This window comes from Aedes aegypti, chromosome 1 (genome assembly GCF_002204515.2).
Source record: "Aedes aegypti strain LVP_AGWG chromosome 1, AaegL5.0 Primary Assembly, whole genome shotgun sequence".
Classification (NCBI taxonomy): Eukaryota; Metazoa; Arthropoda; class Insecta; order Diptera; family Culicidae; genus Aedes; species Aedes aegypti.
In genome coordinates, this window is record NC_035107.1 from 63,933,020 (window position 1) to 63,954,460 (window position 21,441).

General features: G+C 41.0%; 1 protein-coding gene across 1 annotated transcript; it reads right to left on the minus strand.

Annotated features, from left to right (window-relative positions):
- LOC5570747 (sorting nexin-29) lies at positions 1-20,082 on the minus strand. Its single transcript, XM_021838020.1, has 4 exons — positions 19,441-20,082; positions 4,547-5,548; positions 585-882; positions 1-468 (listed from the first exon to the last, which is right to left on the minus strand). The coding sequence occupies exons 1-4, from the start codon at positions 19,617-19,619 to the stop codon at positions 322-324; spliced, it is 1,626 nt and encodes a 541-aa protein (XP_021693712.1). The 5' UTR covers positions 19,620-20,082; the 3' UTR covers positions 1-321.
- Positions 20,083-21,441: the final 1,359 nt, after the last annotated feature.

The following is a 21,441-nucleotide window of genomic DNA, read 5'->3' on the forward strand; positions in this document are numbered from 1 at the left end:
CATACTTGAACCAATTTTTCATTTTAATGATTACATGATATTCACCATTACTTTCACTACGTACAACAGATTAATACAATCAATATCCTAGGTTTCGATCACACTTTGTCCAATAGGTTGATCGATCAACACAGCAGTCGATTAACACATTCAGTTATGAAATCCGTGTCCCCGCGATTCCAAGAGCGCGGTTTAATTACAAAAATAGTTTTTTGTTATCGGTATACAAAATATCAGGGTTTCATTCACGGCTAACGTCCCGCAATCTCTCTTCGCAGTAGATTGGGACCACCGTTTCGGATTTGACGAATCCAGCTGGAGTTACAACACGGCATCCTTCAGGAATGGGAACGCTCGCTCCAGTTGGGACCGCGTGTTGCACGCGGACACTTCTGGTAGTGTCGTTATGAACAAACTGTTGAGATAGACCTGCAACCGTTGGCGGCGCTGCTCCACGAACTGGGCGTTCTAGAAAAGCAAAATCATAGGACATGGATCAACAAAGGCGTTCATCAATAGCGACCAAGTCTCCAGAGAAGAGACCTGCTACCAGCCCTTGTAACCAGCTTCCAGCAGGAACTTACCATGTTGCCGATCTTCTTCTTTGGTGGAAAGTCCAACGTCCGCACGCTGGGGTACTCCTTCTGGAGCCGTTTGTGTAGCCGGTAGAACTCGCTGTACCGCCGGAAGACGGACCACGATTCGGGCTGGTGGTGGCCTCCGTCGGCAGTCCCGTTCGGCGATATTCGAATTTCGTAGCAGTAGTGTTCCCGGCGGCGGCCACTGACCGGCGTGCGGAGGATCGCCTTCGGAATACTGATCTGGAAGTGCATCATCGAGAGCCGGTTCGAGCGGGTCAGCATCCGGAGCCGGTGGTTTTCCCTGTAGGGTGGAGATAGGAGGAATGAAATATGAAATCTTTTGATTGACATAATTTTGTTAGTGAATTCCAGTGAAATTTCTCGGGAAACTGGAGAACTTACCTTCCTCTTCCGAAGACTTCTTCAAAAGAAATCTCACAAATTTCAGAGAATAACAACCAGGAATTTCAGATTTTTTTTATTACTTTTATCAAAAAAATCTTCTTTAGAAAATTTAAAAAAAAATCCTTGGAAGTTTCTCTTGGAACTTCAGCAGGATTTGCCCTGGAAATTCAGCAGAATTTCCCCTGGAAATTCAGGAGAATTTCCCCTGGAAATTCAGGAGAATTTCCCCCGGAAATTCAGGAGAATTTCCCCCGGAAATTCAGGAGAATTTCCCCCGGAAATTCAGGAGAATTTCCCCTGGAAATTCAGGAGAATTTCCCCTGGAAATTCAGGAGAATTTCCCCTGGAAATTCAGGAGAATTTCCCCTGGAAATTCTGGAGAATTTCCCCTGGAAATTCAGGAGAATTTCCCCTGGAAATTCAGGAGAATTTCCCCTGGAAATTCAGGAGAATTTCCCCTGGAAGTTCAGGAGAATTTCCCCTGGAAATTCAAGCGAATTTCCCCTGAGCATTCTGGAGAATTTCCCCTGAAAATTCAGGAGAATTTCCCCTGGAAATTCAGGAGAATTTCCCCTGGAAATTCAGGAGAATTTCCCCTGGAAATTCAGGAGAATTTCCCCTGGAAATTCAGGAGAATTTCCCCTGGAAATTCAGGAGAATTTCCCCTGGAAATTCAGGAGAATTTCCCCTGGAAATTCAGGAGAATTTCCCCTGGAAATTCAGGAGAATTTCCCCTGAAAATTCAGGTGAATTTCCTTTGGAATTTCCCCTGGAAATTTAGGAGAATTTTCCCAGGAAATTCAGGAGAATTTCCCCTGGAAATCCAGGTGAATTTTCCCTGGAAATTCAGGAGAATTTCCCCTGGAAATTCAGGAGAATTTCCCCTGGAAATTCAAGAGAATTTCCCCTGGAAATTCAGGAGAATTTCCCCTGGAAATTCAGGAGAATTTCCCCTGGAAATTCAGGAGAATTTCCCCTGGAAATTCAGGAGAATTTCCCCTGGAAATTCAGGAGAATTTCCCCTGCAAATTCAGGTGAATTTCCCCTGGAAATTCATGTGAATTTCCTTTGGAATTTCCCCTGGAAATTCAGGAGAATTTCCCCTGGAAATTCAGGAGAATTTCCCCCGGAAATTTAGGAGAATTTTCCCTGGAAATTCAGGAGAATTTCCCCTGAAAAATCAGGAGAATTTTCCCTGGAAATTCAGGAGAATTTCCCCTGGAAAATCAGGAGAATTTCCCCTGGAAATTCAGGAGAATTTCCCCTAGAAATTCAGGAGAATTTCCCCTAGAAATTCAGGAGAATTTCCCCTGGAAATTCAGGAGAATTTCCCCTAGAAATTCAGGAGAATTTCCCCTGGAAATTCAGGAGAATTTCCCCTGGAAATTCAGGGAGAATTTCCCCTGGAAATTCAGGAGAATTTCCCCTGAAAATTCAGGTGAATTTCCTTTGGAATTTCCCCTGGAAATTTAGGAGAATTTTCCCAGGAAATTCAGGAGAATTTCCCCTGGAAATCCAGGTGAATTTTCCCCGGAAATTCAGGAGAATTTCCCCCGGAAATTCAGGAGAATTTCCCCCGGAAATTCAGGAGAATTTCCCCCGGAAATTCAGGAGAATTTCCCCCGGAAATTCAGGAGAATTTCCCCCGGAAATTCAGGAGAATTTCCCCCGGAAATTCAGGAGAATTTCCCCCGCAAATTCAGGAGAATTCCCCCGGAAATTCAGGAGAATTTCCCCCGGAAATTCAGGAGAATTTCCCCCGGAAATTCAGGAGAATTTCCCCCGGAAATTCAGGAGAATTTCCCCCGGAAATTCAGGAGAATTTCCCCCGGAAATTCAGGAGAATTTCCCCCGGAAATTCAGGAGAATTTCCCCCGGAAATTCAGGAGAATTTCCCCCGGAAATTCAGGAGAATTTCCCCCGGAAATTCAGGAGAATTTCCCCCGGAAATTCAGGAGAATTTCCCCCGGAAATTCAGGAGAATTTCCCCCGGAAATTCAGGAGAATTTCCCCCGGAAATTCAGGAGAATTTCCCCTGGAAATTCAGGAGAATTTCCCCTGGAAATTCAGGAGAATTTCCCCTGGAAATTCAAGAGAATTTCCCCTGGAAATTCAGGAGAATTTCCCCTGGAAATTCAGGAGAATTTCCCCTGGAAATTCAGGAGAATTTCCCCTGCAAATTCAGGTGAATTTCCCCTGGAAATTCATGTGAATTTCCTTTGGAATTTCCCCTGGAAATTCAGGAGAATTTCCCCCGGAAATTTAGGAGAATTTCCCCCGGAAATTTAGGAGAATTTTCCCTGAAAAATCAGGAGAATTTCCCCTGGAAATTCAGGAGAATTTCCCCTGGAAATTCAGGAGAATTTCCCCTGGAAATTCAGGAGAATTTCCCCTGGAAATTCAGGAGAATTTCCCCTGGAAATTCAGGAGAATTTCCCCTGGAAATTCAGGAGAATTTCCCCTGGAAATTCAGGAGAATTTCCCCTGGAAATTCAGGAGAATTTCCCCTGGAAATTCAGGAGAATTTCCCCTGGAAATTCAGGAGAATTTCCCCTGGAAATTCAGGAGAATTTCCCCTGGAAATTCAGGAGAATTTCCCCTGGAAATTCAGGAGAATTTCCCCTGGAAATTCAGGAGAATTTCCCCTGGAAATTCAGGAGAATTTCCCCTGGAAATTCAGGAGAATTTCCCCTGGAAATTCAGGAGAATTTCCCCTGGAAATTCAGGAGAATTTCCCCTGGAAATTCAGGAAGAATTTCCCCTGGAAATTCAGAAGAATTTCCCCTGGAAATTCAGAAGAATTTCCCCTGGAAATTCAGAAGAATTTCCCCTGGAAATTCAGAAGAATTTCCCCTGGAAATTCAGAAGAATTTCCCCTGGAAATTCAGAAGAATTTCCCCTGGAAATTCAGAAGAATTTCTGGATAATTTGCCTTGGAAATTCTGTAGAACTTCTATTGGAATCTCTAGAGAATTTCCCTTGGAAATTTTGAAGAATTTGCCTTGGAAATTTTGGAGAATTTACCTTGGAAATTCTGGAGAATTTCCACAGGAAATTCAGGGGGATTTTACCTTGGATTTTCCCCTGGAAATTCAGGTGAAATTCTTCTGAAAATTCAGGAGAAATCCTTTTGGAAATTCAGGAGGAATTCCCCTGGAAATTCTGGATGATTTCCCTTAGAAATTCTTGAGAATTTTTCTTGGAATCCCTGTAGAATTTTTCTTGGAAATTCTGGCAAATTTCCCCTGGAAATTCAGGAGGATTTTCCCCTGGAAATTCAGGAGAATTTCCCCTGAAAATTCAGGAGAATTTCCCCTGGAAATTCAAAAGAATTTCCCTTGAAATTAAAAAGAATTTCCCTTGAAATTAAAAGGAATTTCCCCTGGAAATTCAAAAGAATTTCCCAGAATTTTTCAGAAAAATTTTCACTGGAAATTCAGAAGAATTTTTCAAGAAAATTCATAAGTATTTTGTCAAGAAATTCAAAGGCAATTCAGGAGAATTTTTCAAAAGAATTCAGGAAAAATTTAATTAAAAATTCCGGAGAAAAGAATACTTACAAACTCAGTTCCGCGACACGGCCCTCCAACATCTGGCAACGTTCCTCCGAATCGGCCAGTTTTCGTTTCAGCCGGTCCACTATGGCCGCGTTCCGCTCGGCCACGTCCGATTCGTCCGGAAGTTCCTGTTGCCGTTCCGTGGAAGAGTCCGACCCAGAAGTGGCCGTACTGGAACAGTTGGAAACCGTCGTCGTGGTCGCCGTGGACGTGTCCAGCGAGTGCGAATAGTTTTCCATAATACTGTATTCGGAGGCTTCCAGTGCGTTGTCCGGGCTGCTGGTTGCGGGGACCGGTTCGGGCGGTTTCGATTCACGTGCAATAGAGAGACTCTTGAGGGCATCTTCCACCGAGTAGGCTTCCGGCCGGGACGGAGCGGGTCCGACGTCGGTATATTCCCGGATGATGTTTATATTCGTCGTTCGCTTTACAGATGGCAAAGAACTCGGCGATGAGGACAGATTGAGTATCGGTTGCGGAGGAATCTCGTCCAGAATTTCCCGCTGAACGACGTTAACTTTGCGAACGCGGCCTGCCGGAGGCTGTGTCGCTATTACGGGTTCGACCTTCACCGGTTTAACCCACGTGGGAGTATTCAGCTCCGTCGTATCGATAGAAATGGCAAACAGAATCGTGCTCAATCCGGCGGCCATGTTCGGAAGCAAACTGGTGATCTCTCCGTCCCGCATCAGGGCCCAGCTCTCGTAGCTTTCCTCCAGGATTTTCTCGTCCCCGAGCCAGATAAGCATGTACCGTTCAAGGGCCCTCTCGTTCAGTATCGCCCGCAGCAGAGCCTTCCCCTTTCCGCAGTTCGTCCAGACGTGCCTCAGGGCGGAGAAACGTTCCTTCTCGTGATTGGTCAGGTGCTTGAAGGTGAATTCCCACATCACTGGCACTTCCATGCTGCCCCCGGCCACCAAGTCAGTCACGTTCTTCAGCACCGAGCTGGTCGATTTCAGTCCGTGCGAAAGCACCCTTTCCCAGGTATCACAGAGCAAAATAATCCTAGAAGTAGAAAACGTGATCAGGGATGGTAGCGACTAAAAGTGTCTTAAAAATAGGAATCTAAGATACTTGAAAAACGAAACGAAAAAGGAATTACCTAGAAGGGGATAAAAAAGAGACCAAACAGAAACCAAGAACCAGGGATAAGAGTTTCCATAAAGATTTATCAGAGAATCTCACAAAGGTTTTGTTTTTTTTTTTAATAACAAAAAGTATTACTGATGCTTTTTTCAGAGATTTCATCAAATTTAATTTAATTTAGGTAAGAACTGTTCATTTTATAAAATTCACACCTTGTTCTTAACAATAAATAAATGAATTATGATACAACTTTTTTTATATATTAATTAAATCCTCATTGGTTTTCTGATCTTTCAACTACTAATCTACGATGTAATGGAAATGTAAAATCCAATGCTTTTGTTTGAAGTACCAAATAGTTTCTCCATAAACCCCAAGAAAAAGATATTGTAAAAAAATTAACATTACTTTTCGCAAAACAAACATCCTCATTTTCATGAACAAATTATATATTGGTATCCTTTACTTTGCTACTAATGGTCAATCCTCTAAACTACATATCAACAATATTACATCAATATCACACTAGTGATGGATCTATTAAAAATGAACTATGCTGAAATACCGTTATTTTACGTCCAGCAAAAAAGTATATCTAAAAGCGTGTGCCAAGTTTTTTTTTTAGAGTAACAGTGATGTCACCTTTAAACTGTGTCAATTGTGTCAATTGAAAGGACTTAAAAAACGCATTTTTCTTTATTGTGCTTTTATTATGACAGGGAGACCAAATCAGAAACACTAACGGATACATATCTAGGCTACATAAGTACTTCTTTCAGAATTCGATTTATATTAGTTTCCTTTTAATTTGAAATAGCTTTTTCTCATAAAATAAGTTCAAATAGTTTTTATGATACCTGCAAAACTATTGCTACCAAAATGACTTTTTATGAGACTTCTTACTGATGATGCTATTGAACGACAGGCACACTTTAAAAATAATAAAAATAAAAATTATGCCTTGATTCCCAAGTTTTTCTGCCTATTTTTAATAATCATCGATTTTGATAACCTTTTTGTAGGGTTACTACCGTCCTGATTTAGCAGGGCATGTAATATACTAACACCAAAACAAAAAAAAAGAATGTTCAAATGGCATCTATTTCAAAATCCATGTTGCGTTTTATGGTTCAGAAATAGACTGCAGCTGCATAGAAAGTTGAGAATGCGTTCCATACCGTATCAGAACAGTTTCAGATTCAGTTGATTTTCGACGATTCTGATACTGCTAATAGTTGGCATAGTACTTTAACATAAGCTCTGGTGTATTTTCACATTCTATCTTTATCAGAATCAAAAACATCTCCTAAACTTTGATTAGCTAATATCCTGTAGGGTTCTCTGGAAGAATGCTTCGAAAAACAACGACGAAAAAAATGTGTAGGAATTATCTAAATAGTATTTGCTGGTTGAGATTTCAATTGAAAAATGACTCGACAATTGTTTGAAAGAACTGCGAATGTAATTTCTGGATGAAATATTGGAGCAGTTCCTACGAACAAAATCTGGAGGATATTAATGAGGAATCCAAGGTCAAATTCATAAAAAAAAATTCTGGAAGAGTTTTTGGTCGATTTTCTGAAATCATCTCTGAATGAAATTCGGTGCAATTTCTGAAGAAAACCGTGAATAAATTCATGAAGAAATCTATACCGGGTACCCCCGTTTGTTTGACCACATTTAATCTCTGAACACTTTTTAATTTGTACCCCGCTTATTTGCACATCGTTCAGATTAAAAATGGTTCAAACGTCATTAAGCTTATGGAACGGAGTGAAGTGAAATGGAACGCTGCGGAACACTAGATGTACAGAAAACCACAGGGCAATCATTTAACGGTCTAGTCTGTATTACAGATCGTTGATTAAGGTGACAGTGGATAAGGAATAGGAGAGATAAAAACAAAAACAAGGAAAGAGTATTTCATGCATACGATCGCTAAAGTTTTCGGAAATTCCCAAAGCACGCTAACTAATTGAAAATTATTATCTAAAATTGAAATTTAAAGTTTTCTTAAGTCCTAAAGTGAAATTGTGGTAAACGAGCTATTGAATTATATATCTAAATTGGAAATAACGTGCTATCTATCTACTTATCATAGGGACTAGGTTTTGGTTAAAATCCAGTGAATTCACCTAGAAGATTAAAACTAAAGTTAAAACTTGGTCTATACATAATCTACGTAAGTAAACATAAATTATACATCTAAACAACATTTGTAAAATCCTAAATACGAATTATATACAGACTGAACATGTATCTAGCAAGCCCTGCTGACCACTTCGTAGCACGAGGTCCTAGAGTCTTCTTCTTCTTTATGGCGTTACGTCCCAACTGGGACAGAGCCTGCTTCTCAGATTAGTGTTCTTATGAGCACTTCCACAGTTATTAACTGAGAGCTTTCTTTGCCGATTGACCATTTTTGCATATGTATATCGTGTGGCAGGTACGAAGATACTCTATGCCCTGGGAATCGAGAAAATTTCCTTTACGAAAAGATCCTCGACCAGCGGGATTCGAGCCCACGACCCTCAGCATGGTCATGCTGAATAGCTGCGCGTTTACCGCTACGGCTATCTGGGCCCCTAGAGTCCTAGAGGTCCTAGAGTCAAACTATCTATTGTAAGTGAAACTCATTAAACTTATTGTGAAACACTAATACAAACAAAATATTTAATTACAGTTTTAGCTGCTACAATAGGCTGCTCAAAGAAAGTAGTGTATTTCTAAGGTAAACCCGAACAAACTAAAAAATAGATATTCGGAGCTAACCTCAAACACGATGGTGAAGGCAGGAAACTTCACATTAACCCCCTGTGGTGTTTGCTCGGAGACGTCGGAAACCAATGAGGGCATGGTTGGATGTGACGCATGTGATCTTTGGTTCCACTTTCGATACGTGGAAGTGACGGAAGAATCTCTTGACGGCCTGGAGAAATGGTTCTGCCCATCTGAGCTTTGCCAAAAGGTTGCAGAGGGAATGCTCAGAAAACCAGATGACCGTAAGAAAAAAGGCAAGTCGAAAGGAGCGAAGACGCTGGCTACCGAAGAATCGGATAAGTCTAGCGTAAAATCCGATAACCAGTCAGGCTCGTCATTGGAGAAAAGACTCCAAGCGTTAGAGAGAGAGCAAAAGGCCAAGGAACAAGAGATGGAGATTGAGCGAATCTTAAGGGAAAAGCGGATCGAAATGGATCGAGTCCTGAAAGAGAAGCAACTGAAAATTGAGAACGAGCTAAGAGAGAAGGAAATGCAGGTTGAAAAGGAGATGCTGGAGAAAGCGCTCCGTGATGAGAAAGCTCACGCCGATCGTATGCAACGGATGCGAGAGTCATACCAAAATGCGATCATGGGCGTGAAAAATATGGCGATGAAGTCACGCAACTCCGTCGACCCTGACACCAAGTTTGAGAAGGGAATTGTGGAAGAAACCATCCCACGCGAAGGCGAAGGTTCTTCATGGCACCACAAGAAAATGTTGGATACGCCGTTGCGTAATCCAAACGTTTCACAACGAACGATTTCGGAAAAGCAACGGAAGTCTGTTGATAAATACGCACAGAAAACAGAGTTCGAGAACAGTTCAGAGGACGATAACGATTCGGTTAACGAAACCAGTGACGAAGAATCTGAGGAAGATTGCAGCAACTCGGAGATATCATCAGAAGAACGGGAAGAGGCATCGGAGTGCGAGATAGAGGTCCCAAAGTCACTCGGATACCAAAATAAAAAGAAGAAGCCAGTATCACACGGGCTGGGGCGGCAACTGGCAGGACCATCAAAGGCGCAGTTAGCCGCGCGTAATGGACTTTCCAAGAAACTCCCTATTTTCACTGGAAAGCCGAGGAATGGCCGCTTTTTATTGGCAGCTACGAAGCTTCTAATACAGCCTGTGGGTTCAACGATGTAGAAAACCTGGTTCGTTTGCAAGAAAGTTTAAAAGGTAATGCTCTAGAGAGTGTTCGGGGACAATTATTATTACCCAAGTCCGTGCCGAAAGTCATAAGCAAATTACGTCAACTTTACGGTCGTCCGGAGCAGTTATTATACTGCCATCTAGAAAAGGTAAAGCGCCTAGATCCCCCAAAGGCAGACAAACTAGAGTCTTATATACCTTTTGGAAACGTTGTGGAACAAATGTGTGACCACTTGGAGGCAGCCGGATTGAAAGAACATTTAATCAATCCGATCCTCATACAGGATCTGGTAGACAAACTTCCGGCCGGTGATAAGCGAGAGTGGGTTCGATTTCGCAGCAAGAAGAAAACAGTCACTTTGAGAACCTTTTCTAAATTTCTCTCCAAAATCGTTGCGGAGGCATGTGCAGCAAATGTAAATCTCGAAAACCAACAAGAATTCAAAACTAAACCTGCGCCCGCTGGAAAAGGAAGAGGTATGGATAAAGGTGCAGTTTACATGCACGGTGCGAATGAAGCTTTCGCGGCCGGCGAAGAGCAGAAATTAAAACCATGCAGAGCCTGTAAGAGAACAGACCATCGTCTTCGTTTTTGCCAGGATTTTAAAGCAATGAATTTCGTCGACCGCATGAAAATTGTAGAGAAAGGCAAACTCTGCAAAATTTGCCTGAACGACCATGGTAATGCTCCATGTAAGTTTAAAATTCGATGCAATGTTGAAGATTGTCGAGATCGGGATAGGCATCATTCGTTGCTCCATCCAGTTGATAATTTAGTTGTAATCAACACGCATATCCGCTCATCTAGTTCTATTATGTTCCGCATGATTCCCGTAACATTGCACTACGGAGAGAAGCAAGTCACGGCGCTAGCATTCCTTGATGAGGGTTCGTCGATCACCTTGGTCGAACGCTCGCTCACGGATCGATTAAGCGTCGAAGGGGTTAAATGGCCACTAACTATCAAATGGACTGCTGATATTACCAGAGAAGAACCTAATTCCAAAATGATGAATTTATGGATCTCCGCTCTGGGTAATGAAGAGAGGTTGCCGCTACAGGCAGCGCAAACGGTGGGAAAGCTGCTTCTCCCGAAACAATCGCTCAACGCCGGTACACTTGCTGCTGAGTATAGCCATCTACGAGATCTGCCTTTAACTTCGCATTCGGACCAACATCCTGGCCTGCTTATTGGTTTGAATAATCTGCACACCATCGCACCAATTGAAGCCAAGGTCCGGAAAATTGGAGAACCGATAGCTGTACGGTCGAAACTAGGTTGGTCAGTTTACGGTCCTACCTCATGAAAAACCAATGACACTGTCATTGTTGGTCATCACGACGCCATTAGCAATAACGACCTGTACAATTTGCTGAAAGAGCATTACGCCTTAGAAGAGTCCGTTGTAAAAGTAGTTCAAGAAACGAAGGATGAAAAAAGGGCAAGAGAAATCTTAGAACGAACTACCATCCGTGTCGGCAGCCACTTCGAAACCGGCTTGTTGTGGAAAACGGATGATTGGATTTTTCCAGACAGCCTCCCGATGGCCCGTCGAAGGTTGAAGCAGTTAGAACAGAGACTGGAAAGGTATCCCGAACTGTACGAGAAGATTAGACAACAAATCAAAGATTAACAATTTAAAGGCTATGCTCATTTGGCAACGGAAAAGGAGCTAGCGGAAACCGTTCCGCATAAAACATGGTATCTTCCGCTAAATTACGTTCAGAACCCGAAGAAGCCCTCTAAACTTCGTCTGGTATGGGACGCTGCAGCTACGGTAAGAGGTGTGTCACTCAACAGCCAATTGCTCAAAGGCCCTGACATGCTCACACCGTTGACATCCGTGCTTAGTTTATTTCGTGAGCGCCGTGTCGCCTTTGGAGGGGACATACGCGAGATGTATCACCAACTACGCATTAGAGAGGCGGATAAGCACGCACAACCGAGCGAACAGAGCGTGTATGTAATGGACGTAGCCACATTTGGATCCGCCAGCTCACCGTGTTCAGCGCAATACGTGAAAAACCGCAAGGCAGCGGCCGCTATCGTTCAGAAGCATTATGTTGACGACTATTACGATAGCGTCGACACCATCGAGGAAGCTATTCGTCGTGCCAAAGAAGTACGTTTCATACACTCCAAAGCAGGGTTTGAGATAAGAAACTGGGTTTCAAATTCTGCTGAAGTGCTGCACAGCCTAGGAGAATCAAATCCGACTAAAGACGTCCACTTCAACATTGATATGACAACGGAAAATGAACGAGTTCTTGGAATAATTTGGAGCCCAAACCAAGACTCATTTTCTTTCGCCACCGATCATCGGCCGGATTTGCAGCCTTTCGTTGACGGTATTCAACGACCAACGAAACGGTTGGTGTTAAGCTGCGTAATGGGATTTTTCGACCCACTTGGTCTCTTGGCGCCATTCACGATCCACGGTAAAACACTTGTCCAAGATCTGTGGCGCTCCGGATTCGATTGGGATGAAGAAATCGACGACGAAGCACTGCAGGAATGGACTCGCTGGACAAGTTTGTTGAAAACAGGTGGCTGCCATCCGAATCCCACGCTGTTATTTTGGCGATTCCCACTCGTCTGAAATCGATTCTCTTCAGCTGCATATTTTCATGGATGCGAGTGAGCATGCGTATGGCTGCGTCGCTTACTTCAGGGCAGTTGTAAATGACCAGGTGAAGACATCTTTAGTCACATCTCGCACAAAGGTGGCGCCGTTGAAACGGCAATCGATTCCTCGTCTAGAATTGATGGCTGCGGTATTAGGGTCTCGAATGCTACGCACTGTTCAATCTCAACATTCGCTTCCAATTAATAAATATTTCCTCTGGTCAGACTCGCAGACGGTTCTCAGCTGGATCCGCTCCGATCAGCTGAAGTATAAACAATTTGTGGCATTCCGCATCGGTGAAATTCGAGAACACACAAACATTTCTGACTGGCGTTGGATTCCAACGAAAACGAACATCGCTGACGTTTTAACCAAATGGGGTCAAGGGCCTCCTCTAGAGTCTAGTAGCGAGTGGTTCAGCGGACCACAATTTCTTTCGAACCCCGAAGATCAATGGCCAATAGGACCTTTGCCGGCCGTTGATACAAGCGAAGAGATGCGTACTTGCGTTCTACATCATGAAGCAATACAGTCCGTGTCAGTAATTAATGTTGACTCGACGAATCGCTTAGGATGTCTGCTCCGAAGTACTGCTAATGTGATCCGGTTCATTGCCAATTGTCGCCGCAAGGTCGCAGGCAATCCAATAGTAGTGTCTAGGGCTACTGCTGGTCAAATACGTCTACTGAAAGCAGAAACAATATCAATCCAGCAGCCCCTGCAGCAGGAAGAATTACGTGCAGCCGAATTAGTCCTGTGGAGGCAAGCTCAACGTGAGGGATTCCCGGAAGAAGTCAGAATATTGGAGAAAAATCTGAGGCGTAATGCATCTACAGAGCGAATCAAAAAGTCAAGCACCCTGTACAAGATGACCCCTGTTATGGACACCGAAGGAGTAATGCGCGTAAGAGGAAGGTTACAACAAGCCGAGTTTGCTCCTTTCGATATGAAGCATCCCATTATTCTACCCAAAGAACATGCGATAACCAAAATGTTGATTCTACAGTACCACGAAAAATTTGCTCATGCAAATAGAGAAACAGTTTGTAATGAACTTCGCCAGCGATTCCATATCCCCAAATTACGACAAGCGATTCGACAAGCTGTGAAGGATTGTATGTGGTGTTGAGTCAATCGCTGCCTGCCACAAACTCCGATGATGGCGCCTCTACCGGTACAATGAGTAACTCCACAGCTTCGCCCGTTCAGCTCTGTAGGCGTAGACTACTTGGGTCCTATCGAAGTGTTGGTTGGCAGAAAGAAGGAGAAAAGATGGGTAGTACTCTTTACCTGCTTAGCAGTACGAGCAATACACCTAGAAGTTGTACACGGCTTGACCACTCAGGCATGTTTAATGGCAATTCGACGGTTCATGTGCAAACGCGGAGCACCCGAAGAGTTTTTTTTTCTGACAATGGGACTAATTTCAAGGGTGCATGTGGCGAGTTGGCTAGGCTGAAACAGCTCAACCAAGAATGTGCCGAGAGCGTGACGGGTACCACTCTAAAGTGGACTTTCATACCCCCAGGTACACCGCACATGGGTGGCATCTGGGAACGTATGGTTCGAGCGGTAAAGGAAGCACTGAAAGCACTTAATGACGGCCGAAAACTTACGGATGAAATTCTGCTCACTACGTTATCAGAAGCAGAGGATGCTATCAACACCCGCCCGTCGGAGTTACGGGCTGGGGTGTACAGAAAACCACAGGGCAATCATTTAACGGTCTAGTCTGTATTACAGATCGTTGATTAAGGTGACAGTGGATAAGGAATAGGAGAGATAAAAACAAAAACAAGGAGAGAGTATTTCATGCATACGATCGCTAAAGTTTTCGGAAATTCCCAAAGCACGCTAACTAATTGAAAATTATTATCTAAAATTGAAATTTAAATTTTTCTTAAGTCCTAAAGTGAAATTGTGGTAAACTGGCTATTGAATTATATATCTAAATTGGAAATAACATGCTATCTATCTACTTATCATAGGGACTAGGTTTTGGTTAAAATCCAGTGAATTCACCTAGAAGATTAAAACTAAAGTTAAAACTTGGTCTATACATAATCTACGTAAGTAAACATAAATTATACATCTAAACAACATTTGTAAAAATCCTAAATACGAATTATATACAGACTGAACAGGTATCTAGCAAGCCCTGCTGACCACTTCGTAGCACGAGGTTCTAGAGTCAAACTATCTATTGTAAGTGAAACTCATTAAACTTATTGGGCCGTATGAATAAAATGTAGTAAAGTTGAGTTTACTACATTCTCGGTAGTAAACGCTATATGTGGAACACGAGTGGAACATGGTTGTGTCATTTTCCTTTCTACACCTTTCGAATATACTACAAACAACGCATTGCTATGAATAAAGGTAGCATTTACTACAAAGCTACTGGTAGTTAGCTTCAGAGGTTGCTACACATGCTTTGAGTTTGCGGAATTGAATGGAATAATTTACTTTTGAATGAAAATCATGGGAAAACGATATGAGTTTTGATATGTCGGAAGGTATTTTGAGTTTTGCAAAGGAATTCTGAGGTTACGAAATTCGCCAATTCTGAGATTCCGGTAAGATTACCGGCAGTAGCATTTTTTAATATCCGTGTGAATACTGGCATTACGATAATTATGTTATTTTCTAGGAATTTTAGGAATTTTACGTGTAAATTCTGACATCTCAGATTTCCTTTTGAATTCCGGAATTCCTGTAGGAATTTTGAGATTCCGATAGGGATGTCGGATTTTTTATGATAATTCTGAAAATTTAAATACCATTCTAGGAATATTGCGGAAATATTAGGAATCTGGTAAAAACTCTAGAATTGGGGTGGGAATGGGATTCCGAATATCAATCTCTTGGAATTCTGTGGGTATCTTTGAGACGGTATTTCTGTAAGAATCTATTAGATTGCGGTGGGATTCCTGCGAATTATTGTGTGAATATTTGTAATTCCGAAAATCAATCTTTGTAATTATTGTAAACACCTTTAAGATTCCGTTGATCTCCAGTTCCGTTGGAATTTCAAAGTAAAGCTTCGTTAAGAATTTTAATAATTTCAAAGGGAACCCTGGTGTTTTAGGGGAGATCCTCATTGAATTCTAACGACTACCAATGGAATCACTACAAAAAATCTCTACATTCTGAGTTCTAGACATTCCAAGGATACTATCAGAAACCCCACCAAAATAACGAGAATATCACAGAAACACTTAGAACATCGGAATTCAACATGCTGTTAAGAAAACACACGCGGAGCATCAAAATTCTACCGCAATTTCACCAGAATCTCAGTACTGGTGCTAGAAAATATGTGGTTCCAAATTTGATAACTGTAATCTCAAGATCTCTTCATAAATGTTAAGCTAGTATTTAAAAAATCATCGGCGTTGGCGAAGGCCGAAAACCACCCAGAAAATTCTTTGATGTACCATCATCATAAAATCATAGACATAGAGAGAATACCAGACTAATCGCAAAATTATACTACAAATCTTGTCAAATAACAGTCAAATAACTTCATGATTTGTGCAAATTGTCGCGTAATCGATTAGATTCCATGCATATTCTTCATATGCATGATTGTATTAATTTTAAGCGTCACTCTGAATAGATTATTCTTTACGTGCAGAATCACTTTGCACTCTGAATGGAAATTTCTTAACGTGCAGCTTCAGTCACTGCTCATGTTCGAAAGTAGTAAGTACTACATGTTCGAAAAGTTTTTTATTCATACCAAAAGTGTAGTAAACTTTGTGGATTTTGTTTTTGAGTAGATGCTACATGTAGTAAAGTTCAAAGTTTTTTATTCATATCACCCATTGTGAAACACTAATACGAACAAAATATTTAATTACAGTTTTAGCTGCTACAATAGGCTGCTCAAAGAAAGTGGTGTATTTCTAAGGTAAATCCGAACACTAGATGTTCAAATTAAAAATGAATCCAATGCTTTCAAAATCCACCATGTCGCCCAAAAACCTACAAAAAAAAATCAAGTAAACTACCTGTGTAACTAATTGTTAAACCCCGCAAATGATTTTTTGTCTCCTAAGGTCTTTGAAGTCAATTTAAGAAGAAGATGAACCGAAGCCAAATCTTAACCCTTCATGAAAACAAACCCATAGAATCAACCAACCACTCGCGCTGAAACCCTGACGGATTGGTCATCAGCGAGTGACAAATCGATCAAGCCCTCCGCCTGAGCGGCTGTCCAGCTCTCCAGATCTGTGCTACCATAGAACTGAAGCCCGGCATCAATTCATCTTCTCCTTAACACCCCCATTGTCAAAAGCAAACAATTAGTGTAACGCAGAGCCCAATCACACGCCCCCTCTTGCGTTACATTTGTTACATGATAATACTAATGATTATTTGCTAAGGAATGGTTTTACAGCATAGCTGAGCCTTTCGGTTAATAAAACCGATGTATAGAAATAATTTGTTTCGAAATTGTCCGCGTGGTCTTGTAATACCCTCCATTAGATAAGAATCAACTACTACATAACAAACGCTCGCCATGTCCCTATGATGTAACTTTTGCATATTTATAGCTGATGTGGCTCATTTAATAAGTAGTTCTTCACTCATTGATTTTTTTTCAAAACCTTGTCAAACATAGAAAATTGATGGTATCAGATTTATTACTGCAGTAGAGGTGCTTTGTGTTTATTAAGCTTGATTATTTTATTCTATTTGTTAAGTGAAAAATTAATATTAAGGCTAGAATTCCCAGAGAGTGACATACTTTATAGTACTACAACACCATAGGAGATCACATAACATCACCGAGTCAAAGAACGGCATTTTGTCTTATTATTTAAGTGGATGCTACTGTACGCCCTTTGCTCCTATCCGGTGCACGCGCCCTGTTGGGTCACGAAACCCTCATAGAAGATTGCAAACCGTCAATGGCATTTCCCATATACTAACCCACATTGCACATTCACGGGTCAGATTGTGCTCCTAACCCACCCTCAGTTTGTAATCTTCTCACCAGCTTGAATTTATATTTTCCTGGAGTATCAATGATTTCGATTAATGATAACTATATTGCAGTAGTTAAATCAGAATACAAAAAAAAATCTGATTGCAACAAAAACGTTGCCATTGTTTTGAAGTTCATGCAGCCTCTAATCAACACTATACAATACAGTGATCAAATATCTAAAATCATCGCTCCCTGGAAAACATAATTCCAAGCCCAGGGAACTAGCCGGATGGGTTGAAATTCACATAAATGAAGAAAAAACAGAAAAGACATGCGATCTGAGCTGATCTTTTAATTTAAACTGATAAAATTGTTGGAAAATAGTTCAGAGATTCCAAATATACAGAGGTCTTAATTATATTGGTTACCCTATGAAGTTATACAGAATTATACAAAATATTTGTATCCAATCGGCAAAGCCAACCCATTCTCTCTTAAGAATGTGATCAAAATGATGCGTTCGACATGGCTCATGGCTTAAGGTGATACAGTTTTGAATCAAAAAACTCGTGCACAAATCTCGTGAAGGAAGCATTCAACAACAGTGCACTTTTTATTTTGGTTTTGTGCATCTAGCAGAAAGCTTAAAATAAGAAGATCAGACACGTTTACCAACTATTTCTCTAGTTTGGTGCCTTTGAAAACGTGAGTAGGGGCACAAGTCGGCCATTGTGCCAGCCATCTTTGGATTCCGAGATGTTTCACCTTAAAGCCCAAGTAAAAATGGAACAAATGTCAAAACTGAAAAAGCAGTTTTCTCTTTTTAAACAGACAAATCGAAGAAAATGAAAACACACATCTGTTTTATTTGTCAAATAAAAGAGCTGTGTTTTTTTTATATTTTTTTTTCGATTTGTGTGTTTAAAAAGAGAAAACTGCTTTTTCAGTTTTTACATTTTAACTGTTTTTACTTGGGCCTTAATCCCGAATAAATTCTCAATCTGGTAAAATCATGTGCCATGAAATTATAGGTTCTTTTGGGCATAAATGATATCTTTCCAAAATACATTTGATTGTTTGCTTACCAAAAAATGATATTAATCCAAACAAGCACCTTCCATCAAAAATTTTGCGTCAGCAACTAAACAAAACTCGTAATTTATTAGTTTGTCAAAAATCTCATCATAAATTCATTAGGGATCTCACGACAAATTAACTGATAACGGCCTTAACAAATTCATTATTATTATTATTATTATTATTATCTTTATTAACGAGATTTGCAGCCCGAGGCTGGCTCATCTCGGACAAATTCATTGTAAATCTTCAGAAACACATAGAAAATATCGTTAGGGGTCTCATAGAGACTTCATTAGATTAAAAAAAATAAAATTAGTAATCCAAACTAAACTTCACCAAGAATCAATATACTCCGGGCAGCGTCCATTAATTATGTAACGCTAAAATTCGAAATTTTCGAATCAAGAGTTTATCATGAGGCTGAATGAAAATGTTTCAAGCAACATATGCACTATGGATATCAATCATAAGATGTCCTTTGAATATAATCAAGATCCTCAGATGAAAATATACAAAACATCGTACCGTCGGTAAAATGTAAGAAAATCTACCAAAGATCTATCCAGGAAACCAACCTCTAGCAACATTTTCAAGTTTCGCAATTAGTGCTTAAAAATTAAATAGATTTACAATTTCCCGGTCATTTGCAGTTCCCACCTTTTTCCGGATGAATGGGCACCCTGTTGTGAGTTTCCTGGAAAAATCTTCAAAGGCTCTGGAATAAAATTTATTCAATATACTATCGAGAAACTATAGGAATCTTTGAAAGATCTGATAGAGTAACTACTTCAGAAATCAGTGCAAAAATTGGTAAAGGATGTCCTGGAGTAAAATCTCAGAAAAATTTTCATTTTTTAGGACCCTGTAGAAATTACTGGAGGAAGTTGAATTGGATTTCCTGGAACAAATTCAGGAGAAATCCTATTATGTATCCTTTGAATAACTTCTGGAGGAATTTCTGAACGAATTCATAGGAATTTATGGGAAATGTTTAAGATCCCTGAGAGTTTCCCCTAATCAAATTGCTCTGAAGATTCAAAAATTTGGCAGCAGGATTAACTGCACGAAGAAAGAGGAAACTAGTGATAACCATTTTGGTTGAGAATGCGATCTTTTATTGAAAATAGAGACTTTTCAAGGATTGGTAATCAAAAGTAGTGATAAAGTCTGGAAAAGGAAACCCGCTACCAACCCTGCCATTATCATTTCATCGTTCTTATAATCCCATTAGACAGAAAACAGAACGCCTCACCTTGAGTCCTCCTCCGTTGCCAGTTCCGTTTTCCCGCCGTACTTTTTCTGACATTCTTTCACCACTGCCAACAGTTCGTCCATCAGGGCTTTCCGTTCGATTTCATACCTCTTGCTGCTGCTTCCGCTGCCGACGCCAATGATGGCAGGATCCAGCGTGAAATTGCTCATCCCAACCATCCCAACGGCGGTAGTTCCCGTTCCGGAACAACGCACCAACCAGCGAAGCGACGGAGAACGTCGCCTTCGAGTCGAGTGTTGTTCGAGGGGAGGAGGACTGGCCTTGAGCTAGAGCGACGAGCTTGCAAACGCAAACACAAATGCACAAGACTTCGAGGAAATCGGAGGGCGGATTCCCACCACAAAAGGAGTACTTCACTTCCCAAACTTTTCAGCGCCAATCGCTATTTATCACCAATTGAACATCTCGAATGCACTATTTGAACGCTGATGAGTAATCCAAACGGCGAGAAAGATCCAGCATCACACTACTGAATCTGATGAAAGTTTCTTTTTTCGCGAATAAAAATATAAGAGCTAGCGCGCGCGGAAGGAAGAGGTGCTGCGTACTGACTGACCACTGACGAAGAGTTTGATGTTTTTTGTTTTGGCAAAGTGCGTCGTCGTCGCGTCGAAAAACAGACCACGAAAGTGAAGGAAGAGCGGTCACTCGTGAGAACTCACAACTCTCATATGATTTTTTTTTTCCGTTTTGCGGTACAGTACTGACCCGATTTTGTTATCGCGTTTTTGCGGAGGACACTTCTGGCTCAACGCTCCGTCATCGTAATCATCGTCATCATCGAAACTTCAAGAGCAGTTTTTCTGTTCAAATCTAAAAATTATTCGATAAAAATATGTTCACTGTGTTCGGTCGGAGAATAGAACACAGTGAACACATTTTCCTGTAAATTTTCTTGATTTTGAACGAAAAAACTGCTTTTGAAAGTTCCGAAATTAATGACGGATCCTGCCCGTCGCCGCGTCGCGAGTCCCTTCGCTATAGTGCGCATCTATGCCCTCGATTTGTGCATTATGCGCACGATGCGCACTATTGAGAATCGAGTTGCGACGCGGCGAAGTTGGGCAAAAATCAAACTTAACACGTTGGTTTACCCATTTTTGGTCGCGACCCATTTTTTTAACTTGGTTGGAAAATATTCCAAGTAAAAAGTATGTATATGCGTTTCGTGACGATTTGCTCTCCAGATGCGTTAGTGTGGAGCATTTTCACCAGCTGTCAGTTGTTCCAACTAACGGATCGGATTCGCTAGATGGAAGGCAGTCGTGTTCCAACCAGCGAATCCCCGCTGTATCGAATTTTATAGCAAAAATCATTTAAAAACTGGTATTTCTAATAATTTTACCTAAGTTTCATATATGTCCGCTTATAAATTGTCCAATTGTACTCTACTACTTCTGAACAATAAAATGTAGGACTTGAGCAATCAAATAGAGCATTAAATTTCAGTTTTAAATGTTGTACATATGTTTAGATTTTGATAAGTGTACGAATATGGGATTGGGCGAATTTTAGACACAAATTCAGTACTCTTCCATTGATCCAAAGATGAATAAAAAAGGACACATTTTATGACTGTTAAATAATAGATGATACCTATGGCCATCAATATAGATAAAGCATTTCAAACTCAATATATCGTTTAATAGTTAAAACAGTTCGAGGCGAATTAAGCGTTTCAGAACCCGCATAAATAAGAACCACATTGCTACTGTTTCCTATACTGTACAAAACCATTCAAAACCATGTCTAAGTCATTTCGTATAACATCCAAAATAACAATAAATCAACCTCACCATGAACGGTTTTTACAGTTTGGCAAAAAGTAAATGGGAAAATAACAATGTGGGGAATAGGCGGTTAAGTTATGTAAGGGCCCATTCATTAATTTCATAACGTTCTCGTAGCGTTACAGCTCATACAAAATTTTAAAAATCTTCATACAAAAAGTGTTACGAGGATGTGGGTGGGTGTCGAAAA

What these genes read in the sequence shown, in the direction of transcription:
- LOC5570747 (XM_021838020.1), bottom strand. Translation starts at nt 19,619, where the DNA reads ATGGTTGGGATGAGCAATTTCACGCTGGATCCTGCCATCATTGGCGTC. An exon ending in GCAACGGAGGAGGACTCAAG is followed by an intron (nt 5,549 to 19,440) that starts GTGAGGCGTTCT and finishes TTCTACTTCTAG; the next exon opens with GATTATTTTGCTCTGTGATA. An exon ending in AGAAGAAGATCGGCAACATG is followed by an intron (nt 469 to 584) that starts GTAAGTTCCTGC and finishes TTGCTTTTCTAG; the next exon opens with AACGCCCAGTTCGTGGAGCA.